This window comes from Sebastes fasciatus, chromosome 14 (genome assembly GCF_043250625.1).
Source record: "Sebastes fasciatus isolate fSebFas1 chromosome 14, fSebFas1.pri, whole genome shotgun sequence".
In the NCBI taxonomy this organism is placed as follows: domain Eukaryota; kingdom Metazoa; phylum Chordata; class Actinopteri; order Perciformes; family Sebastidae; genus Sebastes; species Sebastes fasciatus.
In genome coordinates, this window is record NC_133808.1 from 19,325,097 (window position 1) to 19,349,409 (window position 24,313).

The 24,313-nt window shown below is 41.1% G+C and overlaps 1 protein-coding gene across 1 annotated transcript; it reads left to right on the forward strand.

Annotated features, from left to right (window-relative positions):
- Positions 1–1,157: 1,157 nt before the first annotated feature.
- On the forward strand, positions 1,158–19,534 carry LOC141782785 (UPF0524 protein C3orf70 homolog B-like). Its single transcript, XM_074659512.1, has 2 exons — positions 1,158–1,690; positions 17,107–19,534. Exons 1-2 carry the CDS (start codon positions 1,507–1,509, stop codon positions 17,784–17,786), a joined length of 864 nt encoding a protein of 287 aa, XP_074515613.1. The 5' UTR covers positions 1,158–1,506; the 3' UTR covers positions 17,787–19,534.
- The last annotated feature ends 4,779 nt before the right edge of the window (positions 19,535–24,313 follow it).

Here is a 24,313-nt window from a genome sequence, read left to right on the forward strand (position 1 = left end):
GACACAGCACTAAACTGCTTTTATATAAATCAATGGCTCACTCTCAAAGAAACCTCACACCCCAGCAATGAGCAGATGTTGGGGTTGCCATCTAGTGGCTGGAAGCTCCAAATTTAGCAGCTGGATTATACAGTAATGATGCTCCATTTTGTCTGCAACTACACAATCTCTGAACCTTTCATTGTTTAAAAGCAGAGGACCAAAAATAATCATGATTTAAAGGTCCCATATTATAAAAAAGTGAGATTTTCATGTTTTTTTTATTATAAAGCAGGCTTAAGTCCTATATAAATACTGTGAAAGTATCAAAACACTCAATCCACAGGGAAATCCACACAGCCCGTATTCAGAAACTGCATTTGAAACAAGCTGTCAGGATTTCTGCCCATTCGTGATGTCACGAATATACAATATTTAGACCCTTGACACAGTTTTAAACGTAAACATTCTAAATGTGTCCCAGTTTATTTCCTGGTTGCAGTCAAGGCCTATAGAAAGGAGGCTGGGTCACGCGTCATCAACGCGTCATATCTGGTCTGCAATCGCTGAAATTGAGCCAATCGCAACGCACGACCGCAGCTTCAGTTACGCTGCGCATGTGTTATACACCATACCCCAAGACCCTTGTCCGCCCGTGACCCAGCCTCCTTTCCATAAGCCTTGGTTGCAGTGTATGTGAATGTCATCAGCTGACAGGAAGTAAACATGGACCCAAGCTGTTGCCTGGCAACGCAATTCCATTGCAATTCCGTCAAAATGCGCTAAAACAGAGCGTTTCAGACAGAAGGTAAATACAGGTATATTCAGGCAGACAGTATGAGAAACATAAAGTTGTTTTTTTTAACATTACAGCATGTAAACATGTTCTAGAAGAAACACAAAATACAAGTATGAACCTGAAAATGAGCATAATATGGGACCTTTAAGAATCCATATGGAATATTACCAAGATTACATAACTATGTGGCCTATATTTGTGAATATTATTCAGGTGAACTGGAGTATTTCTTTCAGACCCTGGTGTTTTTTTTTGAAGTTTTTCCTGATGAAAGCCTTGGATGTGTGTGTTTGAAGTGCGCAGAGCAGAGCAGCTGTCTTTGTGTTGCTGGACTCCTCCCGTTGTGTGATGATGAAGTTCAGATGCGCGCCTCTGTTCCGTCCGCGCGTCACCAGCAGCGCGCAGAGGAGCTTCCCAACGCGACGCGAGGAGAGGAGGCTGGAGAGATGTGTGTGGATCACGAAACATGGGAGGCTTTCAATGTGATATTACACGCAGCTAATTGACGCTCTTCTACTTTTTTTTTTACAGGATATGTTTCCACCCTTTGTGTGAGCAGCTGTGCTCTGGAGACATCAGACATCCAGCAGTCTTGTCTTCCTCCCCCAGTTGAGAAGCTTCCTCCTGGGCTGCGTGGACCGTAAAACCTCGGTACTCCTGGTTATGTTGTAGTTCACTCTGGACGAAGCTTTTTTTTGTTTTGTTTGTATCATCCGGGAAATGTTGGCATGGCCGCCTCGAGATCACGAAAGTGTGCGAAGAGTGAGAAGTTGGACGAGGCGCAGGCTTTGGCCAGGAGCTGCGCCGGGAGACCCGACTTCCTTCCTTGTGACGGGCTCTCCATCTGCGCGACGCACAGCCATGGGAAGTGCTTCAAGCTGCACTGGTGCTGCCACTTGGGCTGGTGTCACTGTAAGTTCATTTTTACCTTTCTTTAATAGCTTTCTGTATTACCATAAATCTATATTACCATGTTGTGGATGCAGAAGCATCTGTATAGTCTTACTGTGTATCTAAAAATGACAACATGAAGCAGATATTAACTCCATATGTGGCACTCAGAGTGACACATTTGCTGCCTCAGTGGTGTTAATCCATTTTTGATTGTTGTGGAAGATTGTGTATGTATGTGAAATTTATATATGTTTGGAAAATTTGAATGTTATTAGTGTAACTCAAATATGATGTTATATATAGTTATACAACATATTGTATATGTTTGTGATAAATTTAATATACTTGATTTCGGACCCCAGGAAGACTAGCTGGTGCCATTGGTATCAGCTAATGGGGATCCTTTTTAAATAAATAAATCCATTTTTGATAAATCTTCCACATATTTTAGAGTCTGTATTTATTGCAATAATATCGAGGACAAACTTAAGAGTCACAATTATCCTTGATCAGAGACATCCTTTGTATGAATAGTTTATTTAGTCCAACAATGGAGGCTGCAAAATTCAGAAGCAGGGAAATAGATGTTTCAAGGTCCTGGTTGTGGTGTTTACTGCTATATTCTTCTGGTTTTGGTTTTGTTTCTGGTGCTGCCACTTCGGCTGGTATCACTGTAAGTTTATTTTACCTGCTTTTAATAGCTTTCTGTATAACCTTAAATCTATCTTACTGATATAGTCATGGCCATGGTGAATGCAGAAGCATCTGTATAGTCTTATTGTGTATCTAAAAATGACAACATGATATTAACTCCATATGTGGAGCTCAGAGTGAACATTTGCTGGCAGAAAGACATAGTAATAGTAATATAAAGAGCGATAAAGTGCATGCAGGGAGAAGGTTGTGGTGGATGAATGTGTCAAACTCGGGACTGGGGTTCGTTTTGTCATAATTATTTTCTGTTTTCAGTCTAAGTTTGGTTAGGTTTAGGCACCAAAGCTACACGGTTAGGTTTAGGACAAATATACATACAGTACATATACACATATAGTCTCTAGTGTGCCTGGGTCGTCTGCAAATAGTATTGTTGGCTACTGACACCTGGGTGCTAAGTAGAGCTGCAACGATGAATCAATTAGTTGTCAACTAATAAATTTATCGCTAACTAAATTATTTTGATAATCGGTTTGAGTATTTTTTTTAAGAAAAAAAAGTCAAAATTCTCTGATTCCAGCTTCTTAAATGTGAATATTTTCTGGTTTCTTTACTCCTCTATGACCGTAAACTGAATATCTTTGAATTGTGGACAAAACAGGACATTTGATGAGGTCATCTTGGGCTTTGGGAAACGCTGATTGACATTTTTCACCTTTTTCTGACATTTTATAGACCAAACAACTAATAGATTAATCGAAAAAAAATCAATAGATTAATTGAAAATAATATTTAGTTGCATCCCTAGCGCTAATAGACTGCCTTATTTAATTCAGGCTTGTTGTGGAAGAGAAGAAAGAGCCAGCCACATCATAACGGAGCTTCTCACCTTCACATCTCTTCCACTCAACATTTGCTGCCTCAGTGGTGTTAATCCATTTTTTTTTTATAAATCTTCCACATATTTTAGAGTCTGTATTTATTGCAATAATATCGAGGTCAAACTTAAGAGTCACAGTTATCCTTGTTCAGAGACGCCCTTTGTATGAATAGTTTATGTAGTCAAACAATGGAGGCTGCAAAATCCAGAAGCAGGGAAACATGTTTCAAGGTCCTGCTTCTGGTGTGTATTGCTATATTCTTCTGGTTTTGTTTTTTACTTGTTTATCTGTGTTCAATTTTGATATCCAGCCCAAGTATGCAGCTGTAGTTCAGTGCAGGCCATGGAAATGTAGTGACTTAAATAGATTCCACCAATGCAGTCCTCCAGTATGTTGTTTGAATCCGTAGTTGTTATGTTAAAGTTAGAAATGTTGATGATGATGATATTACATTATTATGACATTTTTCCAGCTCCATTTTTCAACATCAACACAGACAAAAAAAAAAGAAAAACAGGAAATATATATTTAACATACCATTACAATTACTGCAGACAATATATTCAAGACCCTTAAATGTACATTTGATCTGCGATTAGGCTCCATATTTAATTTTAGGATTGACTGGTGCACAAAAGAGTGCTTCAGTCCAAAAGCACAGATTATTATAATTATAATAATGTTGAGTTGAATTATTTCTGTACGTGCCTGCATTTACTCTAAATGATAACTAATTCAAGTTTAAAGGTATTTAAGAGTGGAAAACACAAGAATAACTCAAATAATCTTAATTTTCAAAAAGGCCTATGTCTAATGTCTGGTTATGAGCATCTGTCTGTCTTAAGAGCGTGTAAGTTATGTAAAAGAATCAAAAGGAGTGCACAAAAAAATCTAATTTGATTAAATCAGCCTTCCTTTACTTCACTGTTAATGGAGATACTTAGAAAAATGCTCATTGACGTCACACTTGAGTCATCACTTTCATTTCTGCTTTTTAAGGTTGAGTCTTGTGATATTTTTCTTACCGTCATCAAATCCCATAGAAAGACCAAAAACCAACAATGAATTGATTCATTCCTCTGTGCCATAGACCATCATGATGAACATGGGCATTGTAGATTATTTTGAGTCAATCCCACATACAGAACTCAAGAGTACGTTCTAGAGCACCAAATGTGTATTAATCCACAGCTGAAAATAGTCCCCAACAAATGCACTATTTATTCCTGTTTGAGTTATGTTTGCTAGAAACGACAATGCCCAGCTGTTAAAGGAAATGATTTAGCCTTATTTAAAAATGAAACTGTATAGTTGTGACCTAAATTTAAAGATTTACATTTTCCATAGAAAGAAATGGGCCTGGGGCTGAGTGCTGCAGATGGGGTGTAGGGATAAGTACTGAGACATTAATTAACATACTGGTCTGGTCTTTTCATGGGATTTATTGAGCGGTGCAGGAATGAGTCCTAAAACCTGGGAATGAGTTAGCGTTTTAGCATTTTCGGTTCCCTCTTCTGGAGGTCAATGAGTTTTTAGTTAGATGCCTGAAATGAGGTCTGTGGTTAACACAAGCTTAAAAGAGATTTCAACGTTTTGTTCTACGACATAAAATACATCAATAAATATCTCACTCGTGAATTTTGAAACTTTTCCTTGCTAACAAGTGACTAAATGAGACTACTAAACGTCATCACGCCGAATCGTCCGCCTTAACAGCCTCGTTGAGTATACTTGCGCTCTTGCGACCGCGGTGTAGCTCGTTTATAGCCTAACGTTAGCTTTTTACTTCTGCCGATTTCATTTACGCTTCAAAAGCATTAAAGTGGTGTTAATTTTTTGAGATTATCTTGATGAACAAAACGTGTAAGTATCATAAACGTTTGTTTGCCACAGAGCTTATTTTCTGCAATAATCCAAAACCCAATGGAAAAATCTCATTGGCTTTTTGTCAAGGTAACCAGGGCGATGCTAACTTCCTGGTTGGCTTACAAAAATACATAATTCCTGGAGCACTCTGTTGACAATATGAAAAAATTAACATCATTATCCTTTAAATTATGACCATTGGCTACAAAATCAATACAAAGTCAAGCAGTTAGTCAAGTACAGCAGCTGATAGTCTTCAGCTACAGGCCAAATATATGAAAATATGAACTGAAATCAATATCATTAACACCATATAATCAATATCATTTCTACTGACTGTTGAATTGACTGAATAGAGTACAAGGCAGCAGCTCCACTCAGACTTGGACAATTTTCTGTTCACTCTGTGAAGTGACATTTTCACCGCCCATGCACCTCAGTCACTTTCTCTCCATTTGAACCTTTCTCGACCTGACACTTCCACGCCACCGCAGAGCCACAATAGCCGTGCCTGAAGCTGACAGGATGTCCGTCTCTTTGTGCTGCCCTAATTTATCCCATCTCTGGCTGCCCTGAAAATCCTCAGATCAGTGTAAAACACAATCACCCTGCACCACTCAGGCAGGGCTTATAGTGTGCAACTGCACAAGTCACATTGTAATCTTTGCCATGTAATCATTGGATTTAGATGCCCGCCTCTGTCCAGAACAAGCCAAGTGATTTGAAATATCTGATGTGGCAGAAAAATGATGAATTCTCTCCGGTGTTTATGATGAGCCACAACTGGGATTTATGTTTCTCAGCAAAGCCTGTTCAGTGTTACATCATTTGTAAACATTTAGACTTGCTCCTCCTTTCTGCTTTGAAATATTCATCACTCTGGCTGAAAATGTGCTGCACAATGGACACGGAGCACTTTGTCCCCATGATTTAATCGGAGTGTTTATTTGCACCCGGGTGAGAATAGTCACACGGCAGCTATTCTGCTATTTACACCCGGCCAAGTTGAATATGCTACTTAATTTAACAGTAGTTAGCTGCATGTGAAACTCCTTTTCTGTTGTGACGGATAGCTGCCAGAAAGCCCTTTCTGGCAGAAAGATTTAGTAGTAGTAGTAATATAAAGAGCAATAAAGTGCATGCAGGGAGAAGGTTGTGGCGGATGAATGTGTCAAACTCAGGACTGGGTTTGTGTTCCATGAGAAGCCTATTTTCACATTTAGTCGATTTATTTATTTATTTATTTTTTCATAATTATTTTCTGTTTTCAGTCTAAGTTTAGTTAGGTTTTTTTCAAATATACATACAGTGCATATAGTCTAGTGTGACTGGGTCGTCTGCAAATAGTATTGTTGGCTACTGACACCTGGGTGCTAATTAGAGCTGCAACGATGAATCAATTAGTTGTCAACTAATAAATTAATCGCTAACTATTTTGATAATCGGTTTGAGTATTTTTTTTAAGAAAAACAAGTCCAAATTCTCTGATTCCAGCTTCTTAAATGTGAATATTTTCTGGTTTCTTTACTCCTCTATGACAGTAAACTGAATATCTTTGAGTTGTGGACAAAACAAGACATTTGAGAACATCATCTTGGGCTTTGGGAAACACTGATTGACATTTTTCACCATTTTCTGACATTTTATAGACCAAACAACTAATCGATTAATCGAGAAAATAATCAACAGATTAATTGAAAATAATATTTAGTTGCATCTGCCTTATTTAATTCAGGCTTATTGTGGAAGAAAAGAAAGAGCCAGCCACATCATAATGGAGCATCTCACCTTCACATCTCTTTCCACTGTAATTCACAGGCTCCCCTCGCAGGACACTCATGCACCACAGTGAGAATAAACCAGCTTAGACTGCTGAATCAGGCAGAAACAGGACACCCAGTGAGAAAAGTATAGCCTTGCTTCTGCATGCGACGCCCACCTGCTCTTCCTGGCAGGCGTCACGCGCTCTCTAGCAATACATAATAACGCTGGATGCAAAAGGGTGAAAATGTTTTAACACCCCTTATCTTGTCACATTTTTGATTTTGAACGGGTCTATGAATGTCGTCTGGAGTATAAACTTGTTCTGAGGCTGATAATTGCGCATTCACCACAGGGAGCCGTGCTAGACTGCCTTTTTAATTACATTTTTAATAGCTTTCCAGGCAAACAAATACAAAAGGTCAATGTGTACCAAGACTTTGGCTCTGCATTTTAATTCTTAAACACAAATTATTTTCATTATCGTACCTGTTGAGCCGTGATTACCTGTGACTTAATTCCTGGCTTCTCCTGTTTCCTTCGATGCCATTGCAAACTGATGCTTTGACGGCCTTCCAGCAGTTTCCCCTTAGTTGTAGCTTTGTAAAACCTTGGCTGAGAAAATGGGGAAAACTGGATTTGGATGTATGTGGAGGCAGTGTTCCCAGCTGGTGACAACATCAGTCCAAGCCTCTCATTAGTGGTAATTAGCTGTGTTTAGTGTCACCGCCAATATGTCATGTCTGATGAGAGCCTCTGCTCACAGCAACACTGGAACCACCTGGTCTGAATATTTTTTCTCTCTCTTTATCCTCTACTAACTGATTACAATTACCAGGCAGAGCAATGAATTACTCATTAAGAAAGTCTAACAGAGTCTAATGAGTCCTGAACAGTCTTGTCAGTCTACTTGTTCTCTGCCAGTTCCTATTTTGTACGTTACAGCGTGTACTGCTCTTGTAGATACAAGAAATAGGGATCTTTCTGTCAGACTTCCTCATCTCATCTGTCACACCATACAGCTGTAGCTTGCAACTATTTCTAAAAAGAAATTTGGAGACTTATTGGATAAAGCTCTGCCTTATATTGATTGATTTGCTGACCAATTCAAAATTTGCCGCAGTGCTGAATCATAAAAAGCTTCAGCTATTATTAAAGGATCAATACATTGTTAGCGCTGGCCAGAGGGAATGTTTTTTATTGATTGTTCATGTTTGGGAACCACTTTAACTGCTGGTCTCTCAGTGTTGGAAACAGGGCAGCACAAAAGTTGTTAAAAGTATTATTGCAGATTCTTTTCAAGTCTGTGTACATGTAATACCACATTCCCTGTTTGTGTTACCATCCCCTCATTGCAGCTCAGCAAGGAATCATTGTACAGGAAAACACAAAGAGGAAATTATTTACAAAGAAGACTGCAACTTTGCCCAGTCGCACAAAAAGGAGTATGAATGAAACGATAATGTGCAAAGCATTTAGAATGCCATTCTTGATTTTCATGTGTCATTTGTACGCCATGTAGTCTGTACTGACTGCAATGTAAAGGCATGCGTGTAAATATGCAACCGTCACAGCTAGTGACATAGAATAAAGACCGCTTATGGCAGGTGGGAGGGGAGGTGGATGGGTCCAACAAACACAGGACTTTCAACCAGGAGACCGCTGTTTGTGACCAGTGTTTTTTTTTGTAAGTTACATTTGTGACGTGTTCTCCGTAGTCATGTTACGTTGTTTCTGTACGTATTTTACTTAGTTTACATACTTATTGGTACTAAGTGATTTTGTTGCCTAAACTTAAGTGAGTGATTTTGTACCCTAAACCTAACTGCGGACGTCACCGTAGTTTTGTTGCATTGCATAGCCCTTACAAATGAGATGTGAAAAGCGGCGTACAAATAACATGCGAAAACGCTAAAATGCATCGTCATGACATGCGGAATGTTGTTATGTCGTGCTTTTTATACGCCTGCCCATGAGATCAGTTCGTTGTAAGATACCCATTTGATTTGGCTAACTTAATGCCTCATATTAGCCTTGAGCTGAGCTTTACAATGCATATTTGCACGCAACAAGGTAACTTTTTCAAAGGAATCAAGTTGATTCAAACGTAACCCACGTAGCCTAATTGTTGTTTCGTTCATTCCTGGCTACCTGGACTACCTCACTGTAGGGACAAGCTAAAAGGTGACTTAAATCTTGTTGTGGTAATGCCTTTACAAAAGGCAGCAAACAGCTTGGTGTTGATGTCCATCATGCATTAACGAAGAGAACAACAGTTTTCACAGGAAGACATTTTGACATGTCACAATAGGAAAATAGGAAAAGAACAGATGTAGATAATAAAATTATAAGATGGCTGCTTCAGTTTCAGGGTCCTGGTGTTGTGCCTGCTGGCTCTCTTGTCACACTGTCGTAGCTTACTGGGACACTTTAACAGAACAGAGCCATCGTTAATGTTATTAGGAACACCTGTGCTTTTATGAGTCAAAATGTCTGCTGTGAAAAAGGCCTATTACCTAGTTAACAGAGATTGTCGATGAATAGAGCAGATCACTGTGATTTAAGTACATTTTGGACACGTGAGTATTGTATTAAGATAGACTTGAAGAAATCTGAACCTATGCTTTAAGGCCTTGACAACTATGCACAGGAAAAACAGTCCAGAGAGTTGCATTTCTTCACTATGGTGACAGACTAAACAGTGGATTTCATTCTGGCTGCATGTCAGGAACAGGCTTTTGCCTCTGGAGGCACGAGACAGGAAACCGGAAAGGAGTTTCACATGATGCTGGGTCAGACCGTCCCCTTCGCTGAAACCTGAAACTTGTGTTGTTGCCCCGGCTGCAGCCTCTTTGTTGGACAGATTTAAACACAAAGAGCAGCGGATGTGCGAGCGGACCGTATCCACCGGCCAAATGGGTGCAGCAGCTGTTGATGGATGAAAACAATCTGCTTAAATAATAGTTTTTGTTCACCTGTTTTTGCCGACATTCTGCTTTGAACTGCATTTACAGTAGAAGATCTGCTCAGGCTGCACATAAAGACTTCTGGCTTCGGCTCAAACGTACAAAAAAAATCTAACTGAGGGGGTTGTTAATGACTCAGACTCTGCTGAGGCTTTCATATAAGCCGTTATTAAAATGACATAATCTGTGTGAGGCAGTCGCGCCCATTCATCTTCACTACATGTTGAGTTTGTCGACAATGAAGAATCAGTCTCCCAAGTATTTTCCTTCCAGCTGCAGTTGACAGCAGAGCTGGAATTTGGACGGTGTTTGATGTCGAGGGCTCTGTGTGTGTGAGAGAGAGAGTGAGATATTGAGGAGCTACAGTACATGCTGCATTATTCAGAGAGACCATCTCCTGTATTAAACCAGACTATGCAGCCGTCGGCCAGCCACAGGCCCAAAAGAGAGCAGAGGAGGCATGCAAGATGGAGGCAGGTGGGAGCAGAGGAGTTGGATCTCCTCATATTGCAGCTCCTCCGCTCTACTCCCTCCTCTAGAGAGCAATCTGTAACTTCCCACTGTCTCATTAACCTCTCGAACTCTTGATTTCACCCATGAATGTATTTTAAAAAACGCCTTTGGCTGTATGTAACATTCTCTATCTCCTTGTTCCAACAATTAAATTGAGCTAATTGATTCTCACACTGACTCACATAATTAATCCCACATTTCCCCTAATATATATTGTAGATATTTCATGATATTTAGTTATTTTTGGACACCTTTCTTTGTATTTTCACTGACAAAGCTCACTGCCTAACTGTAAAAGTAGGGGAAAGAGTCACCTCCACCAAAGAGTATAGAAGCAGAGAAGTGAAACTCTGGTGCTTTTTTGAAAATGGCCCCTAGATGGCGCTACACTAGCACTTCCGCCATTTTGGACTGAAAACGTCAATAAGTCCATGGCCATGAATGTATGAAGAGACGTCTGTAAATCAGAGGATAATTTCTTTCGATGTAAATGAACTTCTCAGTACAAACACTTAAATAACCCTCATTTAAATAATTCTGTCCTAAGAGTTGTAAAATTCACTAATAGCCAAATCCAGAGATATTTTCCTCGGCATAATGAACGTGCATCTGACCCACGGGACTTCACCGCCCTGCACGCTCATATGACATATCCAGTTCTGCCAGCTTCCTGCTAGCTGTATGCATCTGTAATTGGCTGTAATTCAACACTTTTATTATCTTATGATACACCCATGGGCTGTATGCTGTAAGCCTGTACCGTGATGGATGTATTAATGTCTCTGTTCCCAAACAACCGGCTATCGGCCAGTAGCTAGTAGTGCTAGTAGCATGACATAAACAGAATTTAATGTAGTTGTAGGCTATTTACTAACACGCAAGGCACAACCTCTTATACATCCATGGTCTGGGGTCTATTGTACATCTATTTAGGAGGTCCTTGACATGAAAAAGATTGAGATTGCTCTCAAAATCTGTTAAATTTTTCTAACTTACATTTATGTCCATCACTAACTTTATGTTCCTCTGGGAAGCGGCCGGGCAAAAACGTTTAATAAATAAACAAGTAAGTAAATAAATAGTTATAACAGGATGCATATTTATAATATTTTTATTGTTTAACACAGGCCATTTCAGTAGAGACATTAGAATTATGACAATATAACAGAATTAATCATCTTGTTTTACTTTTGAACGGCACTTAGTAGGCGGACGTTTTACTGGCGTCTGGTAGTCGCTTACAGTCCAAAATGGCGGAGGCGTAGCTTTGCTGCTGGGCACCGAAGTTGCAATGGAATGAACAATTGACTTTCACTCCTCAGCAATATACGTTCTTTGCCACTACTCTGTAGATCGCCTGAAATCATAATTACATATTTTTAATGAAGCGCTGTTACTTCCTCTTTTGATGTATCCAGCTGCCTCATTTACATCTCCTCTAGTCCGCGATCTCCTACATCCCCCAGAATGCCTTTCATCAGTCTCCAGTGAACTTGTTGCTTTCAGCGGCTCTTAATGATAACGTGATGAAAGACTTTCCAGTTAAGAAAAAAAGCAAGGAGTTATTCGCCATACTCAAAAGTGCAAAATGTCCTGTGGCGGCATGCTATTCTGGTCTACTGATGCTGCTGTCAGTGGAAAACATTGTGCCTGTGTTTCCTCTGCAGTTGATTTTTCACGGTATGATTGTAGGTGTAAAGTGGTCGGTCTGCAGAGAAGCTTCTACTTTTGATTCTGAAGCACGGACTCAACAACTCTCACATTTACTGTTCATGTATTCCTTTTATTCTATTCATTGCAGCAGGGCTAGAAATGTCTCGTGACAGCATGTTGTCTATCTGTGGCCAGTTAGGAAGAAGAAAATACACTATGAAACAACAAAAAGGATGGGAAATGTAAGATATATTACCTTTGATATTTTGCACTCTACTCCAAATCCAACAATGAATTGATCCGACTAATGAGTATTTTCTGTGCAGCCAGAGCCTGATATAGCTTTTGCCTCTGTGCCACAGACCTCCATTGCTGTCCAAAAACTATTAAAGGTTATCTATACAATATCCAGAGCATTAATATAGGAGCAAACAACTATTTGCTTTGTAAAGATATAGAGGAGTAATGTCTAGCTGAGCAGAGAATGAAGTCGCTCTCCCACTGTGTGTGTTGTAATCCTAGCTTCTCCTCACTTTGTTGATATCGCCGGGCCACCCACGCACGCTTTTAGTGCATATTTGTGCTTGTGAGCGTGCCCCACCGGTTAGCTCACGACCACCTCTCTGCACTGCTCTCATATGGCGGTTACAGCACCCTCCGGTTCCCCCCCAGGTAAACACTGTTAGCTCTGTCAGCAGTGTTGCCGTAGTTTGCACCGTTAGCTACGAGCTGTTGCCATGTTGAGAGCCATGCGGAGGCAATAGAAATGCTGGCAATCTTGCATTTAGCACCTTTAAATACACACTCTTGCACGGTATGACATATTCCCTTTCATTACCATGAACATGGACACTAGTTTATTTTGATTCAGTCCCACATACACCGCCCTGCTGCCATAAATTCTCAACCCACTAAATCTGTATTAATCCACAGAAAATAGTCCCCAAATAATGCATCATCGCCTCTTTTTTTTCTTAAGCTATATATATTTGTGACCCATTTTTAACTATTTAAATATTCAGTAGAAATCAATGGGTGTCTGGCTGAATGCCACGGAAAGTTAGTTTTGGTCTTTTTATGGAATTTGTTGACAATAAGAACAATATAACGCCAGCCTTACCTTTCATGTCATAACCCTAAACTAAGAAGTGGGGGATGGCAAAATGTCCTCATTTTTTTCTTTCTTTGTGAGGACATCTGGTCTTTGTTAGTATGGAAATACAAACACACACACACACAAGGCAGAGGGAGAGAGTGCAGAGGCCGCTTAACAACTGACATTGTCATGCAAGGGCTACAGCACTGGAAACACAGAAGGGTAGAGTACAACTGAATATCAATAAAGCTGCATAGACAGTGTTCACTGGCTGTCAGTCAGGATTTGTATATTTCCAGTAACGAGACACAATACACTAGCTCGTCTGTTCAGCTTTGTTGGGACTTTTCTGTCTATTGTTGAGTCCATTTATGGTGGACCTTGTTGCTCGTAGTTGATACACGATATGCAGGATGAGACATTTCTAACAACCAACATTTTGACAGGTATTTAAAAATGAAAGGTGCCTTGTTGAGTTTACTTGTAAAGAAACCATTGTTCCTTACCAGAAATCATTGTGTGTATACTTACGGCCTTACAAACACGCTGAATGCATTTTCTCCCTCATACAACATTTGCAAAGTCACTTTAAAAATATTTTAAATTATGCATCTTTTACATTAATGTTTGTTGGCTTGCAGTCTTCTTCTTCTCTGCCGTTGTGGCCGTATTGCTACTGTTAGTGCATGTGAACATGATGCAGACAAAAAACTGGAACCCACTTGTAAAAACATTGCTCCGTAGCGCTACTAGTTGTCAAAAACTCCACTTTAAATTATCATAGTCAAAGAATGTGAAAGAAAATCCTAGAGCTGCAACTAACAATTGTTTTCATTCAACAAACACAGGACTTTCAACCAGGAGGCCGGTGTTTTGTTTTGTAAGTAACGTTGATGACATTTGTCACGTGTTTTCCGGACTGACATTACGTTGTTTCCGTACGCATTTTACTTAGTTTCTGTCCTTATTTTAAGGTCAATCATGATGTTTTTCCTAAACCTAACTAAGTGTTTTTGTTGCCCCCTGCTGGTACTGCACCTTCATACACTCGTGCAATAATTACGCTTCGGCAAGGAAAAACGTGACGCTGACACGCTATCCTCTTGTGGACAGGCGGGTTTATTACCCGTTTCGTCGTGACATCGGGTTGTTCAATTTCTTAGAGCCCAAGTTGACATCTTGAAATATCTTGTTTTGTCCAATCACCAGTCCAAAGTCCAAAAATATATAAAAAAAAACAATTTAAAAACTCAGATCTGAGAAGGTAAAACCTGCAAATGTTTGGCATTTTTGCTTTAAAATGAGTAAAACGATTATTCGATTATCAAAATAGTTGCAGATTAATTTCCTGTCCTCGACTAATCGTTGCAGTTCTACATGCCGTTAATAGAGACTGAAAACAAGGTATCTTTAAGTAACTGCCACCACCTACAGCATTTGTAATAATGATAGTATTTGTAATCGTACAGCATTTGTAAAAATCCAACGCAGACTATTTTAGAGCATGCAGCTCAGGTATTAGAAAACAGAAAGTTGTGTTTTGCTTAACGTGTGGAGGTTCTCCTTTTCTCCTTTTTGCCAGACAAAGTGAGATTAATCTCACACATAACGCTCAGTCCTCTGGGGGCTGATGGAAACAGTGATATTTCCAGTTTAGTGCAAACTAATTCTGCATTCAGCACACACCTTGTAAATCTACAGACAGGCTGTGTTCCTTCTGTAAGGCTGCTGAGGAAAACCAGTGTTGGTGTTGCGTTAGCTCCATATGTCTGTCTTGTTGTCTGCCCATGCATCTGTCTGTCCCCCAGTATTGCTCATGGTATTTGAAACTCCAGATGGATGAATGCAATTAGATGTAATACGCTAAAAACTAAATGTCAACACATTGCCTTCTACAGCTTTAGCTCTCATTTGTTGCAGCTATCGTGTCTGCCTGAGTGGGCCCGTCTCAGCCTGAACATGGACCATTGAGTTTCTCTCATTAAACAGAGGATGGCTACTGTTCCCCCCTTTTGTCTGTATCACCATTAGCTCCTGTGTTCTCTGTTAACAGTGTTTACAAAGTATACGGCCTCTTTTAATTGCTTCACATGGGTGGATGATGCAGTTTTGTGTCCTTGATAAAGAGGTGCTCACATGAATTAAGTTCTTGTGGGCAGAAACGAAAGATTTAATTAAACTAAATATCTTTTGTGTGGTGCAAAAATGTCTCATCAGCAAACTCTCAAAACACTTCGCTACTTTGAAGAAGTTTGATGTTTTCAGTGTAACCTGGGAAAAGATTTTGATTGAATGGGTCCCCCAGCCGGTGAAACAAAAGACAAGAAGGACAACGCCGAGTGAGAGGAAGTGATGCGTAGGCCTGTCATCTTCTGTAGTTTCTCTCTCTCCAGGGAGCCAGTTAAACACACATCTGAGCCGCACTATTCAGGCAGCGCGGCTCAGAGTTGGAGGCAGTGGGCTGCAGACAATGAGTAACATTTGGGAGCAGTCATTTTGCACAATCACCACCAGTATACGAGTTGCCAAGATGGGAGGCATAACTCACATGGAAGGCGTTAGAAAATCTGTATATGAATGGACACTTTCCAGAATAAATTTAGGTCCTTTTATCTCATAGAAGATTTATATGACACCAATCTTACACCATCGTAAGCCATCATGTTAGTATCCAGATTTAAAATCAGCACCACGTTGTTGTATGGCTTTCATTTCGTCATTTTTGAATTAAGTCTTGCATCAACTTCTTAGAGTCAGAAATGATTGCCGCACTGCTCTGGATGGCCTGAAATTTAAATTATGCTACACTCCGACTGCAGCTTCACCTCAGACGGTGGTGGCAAGGCAGGTATTTTTGCCTTTAGCAGAACGAAATGCTTTGTGATGCGAAAATTGCTACCGCCTTTAAGAAATGACAGATGTTAAGTTATCCCAGACACACTATTCACTTGTGCCTCCAAAACCACTTTTGGCATCTTCAAAACTGTGTCCTTGGTCGAGACTGACTGAAAAAACATGTTTATTCACTGTAAATATTACAATTATATTTCTCTGGTAGCTACAACGAACCATGAGCTAAGAGTTTTTACATGATGGGAAGGTTTCACATTTGATTAGGTGGATGGATGTATACGCCCCCAAAGTGCCATCGAATATAGACCATTGGTGCCTTCAAATGAGGTCGTGTACACGACTTCCCATGTTGTAAACACAAGCCCACGAGTTTCATTTGAAGGCACCACCAGTTTATTTTGAGTTGCAGTGTGAATGACATCAGCTGACAGGAAGTAAACATGGACCCAAGCTGTTGCCTAGCAACGCAATTTCAGGAATTGATAGGAATAGAAAAGAGAGATTTTGATATGTAAATGCTCAAATATGCTTTTTTGGGACATGTATTTGGTGTATTCCAAGAGATAAGATAAAAGAACAATTAATGCAGAGACACAGGACAAGAGGTTGTAAAATGTATTTTTATTTCACTGTCTTTTAAAAGCAAAGCTTATTTACATGATTTTAAATTTTCAGAGTGCATTTTCATGCTGCTGGTTGGATTTCTGCCAAATGTCTCCACATGGTGCCAGTTTGGATTAATTTACTATTTAATTGATTTAAACCTGCATTTAGTGTTGTTTAGGTCGCTTTGGGACAGCGGAAAACAAGCTGTTAACACAACACTGACATATTATCACCTTTTAAAGGTTCTATACGATATCCAGAGCATTAATACAGCATCAAACTACTATCTGCTATGTAAAGATATAGAGGAGTAATGTCTACCTGAGCAGAGAATGAAGTCAATCTCCCTCTGTGTGTGTTTCAATCCGAGCTTCTCCTTGCTTTGGGCAACATCGCCGGACCGGCCGTGCGTGGTATTAGTGCATGTGAGCGTGCTCCACTGGCTAGCTCACGGCCGTCACGCTGCACTGCTCTCATACGGCGGTTACAGCTGATAACGCCGTCCTGACTGACTGTGCCATTTGGTGCTGGTAGCACACAGTGAGTTAATCAGAGTGTTTTTTTTTCTATTTTTCCCCCCTTTAGGCAAGTATGTGTACCAGCCCATGACCAATGTGTGCCTAATGCCCAGCACCACCGTGCCAACTGTTGGGGCAGAGTACAGTAACACTATGGACCTGTCCGTCGCTCTGGCTGAGCGCTTCCTGAAGCTCGCCCCCTGCTTCCAGTCCCCACCTCACCTGGAGTCGCCCAAGTACTGCGTCATCGCGGATCTGTTTGTGGATGACTACATCGTCAAACGCATCAACGGAAAGATGTGCTACGTGCAGCGCCCCCCGCCTCCCTTACCAGAACCTCCTCATCCTCCTACCCCTCCCCCACCTGCTCCCGCTACACCTCAGTTGCCCCAAAAGCCTCGGCAACCAGTGAAGCCTGCACCGCCGACCCAACATGCACCTGCGCCTGTGCAGCCGGTCCAGCAGGTGTACAGTGAACACAAACATCCTACCCCCGTGGATAAGATAAAAGGCCCCAAAATGGACCACTGCTCCTCTCCGTCCAGCTCCGAGGACTCCGGCATCAACGCGCTGGGTCTGCACTACCTGGAGTCCTGCGAGGAGGAGAGCGAGGAGGAGGAGGACGACGAGTTGAGCACAGATGGGAACTCCAGCCCCGGCAGCCTCTGGGATCAGGACGACTGTTCTCTTCTCTCCCCCTCCAAGTCAATGATAGAGATCATCGAAAAGATCGAAACAACTGTGTGACTGACATCGACATGGACACCAGCTGTGAGGGAGCGTGAGGAGCAGAATGAGGATTTATTCTACATAGACCTATAGGACCCCTCTTTGACGCTTCAGCAGGGCTTTGCTGGGTTGTTTAGTATCATTTGTTTTCCTGCAGGTGGCCGAGGACTGTACGTCTGCACTCACACACAGCCTCAGCACTCAGTCCACATCCCCTGCATGGAGTGAATTTCTAGAACTTATTACAATACAGGAGAAAAGGCACAAGCACAAGAATATCAAGCACATGCACAGTGGACCAAATAGACCTCCAGTACTTTAGACAAATTTAAAATACAAAAGGAAATCAATAGCAGGTGCACTTCCACCAGAGGAAAGTAAGAGAAAAACGTTCTCTTTAGGCATATATTACTGGAGCTAAAAGAAGGTTTCCTGATGACAATGAGCAGTTAGGTAATTCTTAGTGTTCTCCAGTCGTCAATCTGGCAGTCAGATTTTATTCTAATTCAACATTTAAGTGGCAGATAAGAGTGCCACTTCTTCTTCTCTGGTCGACGGCTCCACCCACACGTATTAGTGACACTTCAGCATAATAATTACAAGGCCAGCTACCTCTCGTGGGCCTAAAGCACATCAGCCTTTTAACCCGTTAACAACTCAGCTCCGAGCTGCTGGGACACACCTGCTTTTGTCACGTTACTAAAAAGATTCCCGGCCCACAGTTTGTGTGCACTTTACTGACACCAACACGACCAGTAGGTAAGTAGGTAGGTAGGTAGGTCAGTGTTCGACAATCAAGGATTACACAGAAGCACATTCCTATACTGTATTTGCCAGCGAGGCCCAAGGATACTCTTATAAAACCATTTATCAGACTTTAACACATTCTTCTGACCACATTTTTCCGGTCAAGCTGGACTGAACTGCAGTGCTGTTCAAGGTTAAATGGGGCGTTAAGAAAAACATGACTTGCGTTGACCTCTATTAGCAGCCCAGAAATGAAATAGCATGGACGTGTCTCTGGCAGAGCTACAGTGACAAAAGTAGGAGTCACGCTGTCACTGCAGAAACTAGCAAGACACCTAGTGAAGAGGGAATATATCTAATATATATATACATATAAGCTTATATAACAATAAAACTGCATTGTTATCTGCTTTTTGGGCTTGACGGTGAAATGTCTTGTGATGATAACTGAGAGGGTAGTATGGGAAAGGTGTGCAGGATAGACTAGTATGTCACAGTTATGTTGTGCTATGGGGCAGAAAAATGTCACTTTAAAAGGATTACAGTTTGGAATAGGATGCTGAGTAGGTGTTGTGATGTTGTGATGGACATGATGTTATGAGAAATGCACTCAAATATAAAAATTTGTGAGACAGCCCCTTATTAGTCAGTTAGTAAAATGAAGATGGGCTGGGTCTTTTTTTTTTATGTTTAAAGAGTTATTTCCTGGAAAGTTACCTGCAAAAATCACTTAAATATTCACAAATATGTATTGCTACAATGATACGCTAGATGTAAAATGTCATTTTGCATGACTGCATTCATTTGCAGAAGTCCCTCACGTCAAAAAACTAATTTGTGATTGTTCAAAAAGTGAGCAAATCCTGTATCTGTCATTCAATTAAGAAGTTTTTTTTATTATTCAGGGACAGCCCTTGACATTACACTGAACACAGTCCTTCTTAAAGCAGTTTGAAACATCTGTTATGTTCTTATTATTGTTATATTATTTTCATATGAATAAATCTTAATGAAACACACTTTTTCTTTGTCTTTTTGTAGCCAGTGTGGGGCATTTTCTGACAAAAGAAATGTTTAAATGTTCCTTGAAAAGCATTCAAACCTCCTCCACCTGACACCCGGATGACTAATGCTCTCCAGAGATTGAGTGGAATAGCAAAGCAAAGTGAGAGATACACTAAAATTTAGTCATTACTTTGGCTGTGGTTGTTTGTCTCCTCTGAAATGTCTGGAGGACTGTTTTTGTTTCTCACATTCCCCCCCTTTGTAACCTTTACGTTCTTGCACTGCATAGAAAAATGGCATTAGAGGAAGAGAAAAACAAAACTGAAGTGAGAGGAAGAATGGAGGTGATAGTTAAGATGACCTGCTCCTCATTCTAGTATTGCATACACAGTGTGAGAAATACAATACAGGTTAGCGTCAAGCCTCTCCACCTCTGACCTCCATGCTTCCTGTTATTGATCCACACCAGCGATAGAGACAGTCCAGTCATATCCTCTGGGTCTCTCTCTGCAGACAGTCTTCGTCTATAGCAGCTGATTTTATGATGCGAGTGCCTTTCTCACCTTGACTTCGAGCCCAAATTGATTTCTCCATGCTTCTCTTTTCCCGCTTCATTGTGTCAATCGATTATTTGTAGCGCGAAGAGAAAACCAGGGCCGGGATGAATTGTTAATCTTTTTCTTTTAAATAAATGTACATTCATTATTCTGCTAGGTGATGAAGAGGAGGAGTGTGCAGCTGGCTGCTGGACAGACTGGATGACGGCACAGAGTGGGAGAGGAGAGGAGAAGAAAGTGGGAGTGCATGGATGGAGTGCAGCGACAGGCAGAGGAAGCTCAATTAAAGGGATGATGATGCAAGCACATGTAAAGTCTTTGCACGGACTTGTGTGTGTGTGTGTGTGTGTGTGCGCATGCAGCCAGGCACACAGGGTTGCGTGTAGTTCAACATTTTAAAAAAAAAATTTTTCAAGAGCTACAGACAGATTTCATGAAGAGATAGATCACTGTTACTGTTAATCCCTCGGAGCAAAGTCATTCAATTGGCAGGCACCTTGAGCAGTGGAGAACTCACACATACACACACATACATACACACATAGGAAGATACAGGCCAAATCAAAAAACGCCCTTGTTCAAGGACTGCTTCATAAGCACGGCTGGCACAGCACGAGTCGCACAAGCTGTAGAGAGATGTTGTCAGCTCAACCCTTTTCTTTTCCTTTTGATGTGCGTACAAACACATTACCTTCCTCAGGAGGTTTCCTTTTAATTTCATACAATTGCACTTTCTCTCCAGTGGCCGCTTATTAGAAGAGCAAAAACCCAAATACTCAGAGGAGATTTTAAGTGACAAAATGAAAACACGGAACGCCAGCCGAGGTGACTCACCTGAGTAAGAGGAGAAGCATTAGGCTGAATCTACTAAAAGCATTTGCTCTAATGGGGAATTTGTAATATTCATTTTGTCTAAATGTAATTCAGGGAGATGGAATAAATGCAGACAGTTTAATAATCACAAAATACCAAAAAAATACCATACAAAATAATAGTATTACAAATGCTTTCCATTTCTGTTTATGATTGCATGTCCTCACAGATTCATCTCTGCATATAACCCTTAAATGCAAGCCTCAGGTCTTATGGGTGCAGTGTGTAGGATTTGGCGGCATCTAGCGGTGAAAGTGAAACTTCTCCCGTGTGCCAAGCGTGTGGGAGAACTCTGGTACTGTACACTTTCGTCATCATCCACATGTATTTGTTTATGTTGAGATCATCTGTTCTAGCGGCGGAGAATCATTAAACACTTCATTCAACCTTGACGGAAACAAAATAAAACTCACGAAAACCATCGTCGTTAGTCTTTCAAACAGTCACCAACTCTGGTTCAGTCGAAATAAACTCTTATTTCACCGAGTTTGATTTGAAAATATGCCGACTGCACTCTGTTTCCCCCGCTGTCTCGCTCTCTCTCTGCCCGCTGAGCAGCTCTCATTCTTCTGAGGCGGACCATTAAATTACCGAAATAAAATAACAAACATCACTCAACCGAAATGCTTATTATTGTTTATATTTTAAGGAACCTCTCGCCTTCCGTCCTGCGCTATCACCCATGGCCGTACAGTTCAGAGGATGAGATCGGTGCATTCTGCGCACATATACAGAGTTTGGATGAGACCGACGGCGTCAAAACTACTTGCTCACTGCTAAGGTTACGTGTGTTAAATAGCAGTCCACTTCTGTGTTTCGTTACGGTTGGCTTTCACACCTGATGCAAACCATGCCTGAGTATACATGAACCGTACTCGAGACCACCTTTTCAAGTGGACTCGAGTACGGATCGACGAACTGTGCCAGAGTACGGTACGAAGTGTTCACACTAATCAAATGAACTGAACTTTGGGGTCAAGTGTACTCGTATCCAGGCCCAGGTCCCTGATGGGAAAGCCTCCTAAGAATTATTTTGTTTTCGTTAGCTTAGAATGAGCCCTTCAGATCTACATAGGGAGCGGGTCCTCTTCACGGAGTTCGCCATGTTGCTCCGTCATGTTTCTACAGTAGCCCAGAACGGACAAACCAAACACTGGCTCTAGAGAGAGCCTTTGGTGTTTTTATATTACCTGAAGGCCACCGTAGTTCTCCGACACGCTTGTGAAACTGCAGTAACATGAGCTGCAGAGTGCAAAACCGTGGTACCGCCAGACGCTATCTGACTTCTGTTGCTCCTAAAGTAGTGTTATTATGGTAAGGATGGCCTCTGAACAAGGCGAACAGCGTCACCACGGTTTTGCACTCGGCGGCTCACGTTACCGCAGTCTTTGAAAGGGAGGAGTGAGTAGAGGGGTACTCAGTTGGTTGCAATCTGCAACTACAGCGCTGCCACCAAATCCTACACACTGTACCTTTAAAGGACAGTTAAAGGGGGAACACAGACGTTAAGGGGTTAACATCATTTATAATTTGACAGTGCACCTCATGAAAATCCATATCAGCTCCCAACAGGGAACCAGCACTTTATTGCAGGCATACAGCTTCCTCATATAGCCCGTCTCTAATCTGAGACATTCAGAGCCAAACTTCAACAGCAGCACTCCATCAAAAGGGTCATTTATACGTCCAATTTGCAGCATAATGTCCCTGTGATTGGCCTGATGCATGCGCCGTGCAGGTAACAGGGGACCACCAACAGGCTGCTGATAAACAATCAGACACATGGCTTTGCCTTGGTCGTGCTGGATGGGTGATGAGTTTCTGATAAGCTCTATAAACGCAAGAGAGTCACCTGGAGTGCAGCTCCGCACTCCCTGCCTGTAAAATATTCATTACTTTTTTCCGTCACTGTCTGCCCTCGTCTTTGAAATGGATTTAGAGCACTTTTTCCCTTTTACACACAGAGCATGACTTTCTCTCTGCAAACTCCAAACAACAGCTTCAAGTTTTAGTGTGGATAGACAGGGCTGTGTTTGAAAGTATTCCCTTTTTGTTGCTTAAAGCTACTTGGTGATTCATCCTTTCACTGAAGAGCCTGTGAGTGCTTTTGTGTGACGGCAGAATGACTCACAGTGGTACACCGTAATGTGATTAGTTGGCTTTGTTGCTGTGGATTAGTCTGTATTAGATGATGATTCTGTAGTTGGAGAAACTGCTGTATGAATGATCACATTTGCACGTAAAATTTGCAACACCTTGTGCGTTTAAAATATTGGACTTTCCATTTCTCACTTTCATTACTCACTCCAATTCAATTAGTTCACAGTTACACAATATCCCTCAGTTGAAACAAAGCTATTGTCTGCATACTTTTCTGCAGTTTTCAGGGTTTTGATGGTGGCCATTAGCAGAGCAATTGTGTGTTTTTATGCACTGAGGGAAAGTCTGAATCCATCTTAATCACATCAAAGAGTCAGAGGATGTCGGGGATGCCTATGCTGGCTTTCAAGTTGAAAGCCAGTCAAGTCAATATGGCCGTCTCCTCTAGTGTCGGCTTTTCAGTTTGTTAAATCTTTTCTCCCTTAACTTCAATTCTTTTTGCACTTTTGATTTTTAGAAACAGGATAGAGATCTACTCTGTGTGTTTTACTTCTCTCTTATCTGACTCATTTATTTGGAGCTGTTGATGTATTTATTTTGAAAGGAATGCATCATCTCTTCGTCTTCTTGTTTAGCCCCTTTAGATACTGAATATTTTATTAGAACATTAAACATGATGAAAAGAGAGTAATTTTCGTTCCTCGCATGGCACTGAAATAATACACAAAGAACCTGTGGAGAAACCATGTCTCCAATCCAAAGGTCAGAACCACTTGAGGAATTCATCAAAAGCAGGTGGCCCGAGTGCCCAATGGTTGCTTACAATCACTTGAACTCTGAAGACACACAAAGCAGTTTTAAATCATATCAATTCAACCCTCATGCACGCACAAAAACCCTACATTCAGGAAATGATGGAATTACAGATGTGACATTAAGAGGCTGTAACATCAGAAAACTCTGTTTCCTCTGTCTGCACCAGTTGAGGGTTGATTAGTATCACAGACTACATTCACATGATTGATGTCGCTCTCCCACAACACTTTGGACAGATGTGCCTCTCATCTGCGAGAGTATTTTATAATGCTGCGCTCAAATATTGCATTGTTCTCCTCTGTTTAATATTTTCTAAAGGGTTGCCCAGAATAGAGGGACAGAACTAGGCCAGCGCCGGACCCAGATTGCTTCTAGCAGATATGCGACTCAAATAATATGGGACGTAAGCTTTCTAAACCTAAATGCCTGCTGCCTGTCAACCATAAA

Coding starts and splice junctions, on each gene's coding strand:
- LOC141782785 (XM_074659512.1), top strand. CDS start 1,507: ATGGCCGCCTCGAGATCACGAAAGTGTGCGAAGAGTGAGAAGTTGGAC. Junction 1,691..17,106: donor CCACTTGGGCTGGTGTCACT/GTAAGTTCATTT, acceptor TCCCCCCTTTAG/GCAAGTATGTGTACCAGCCC.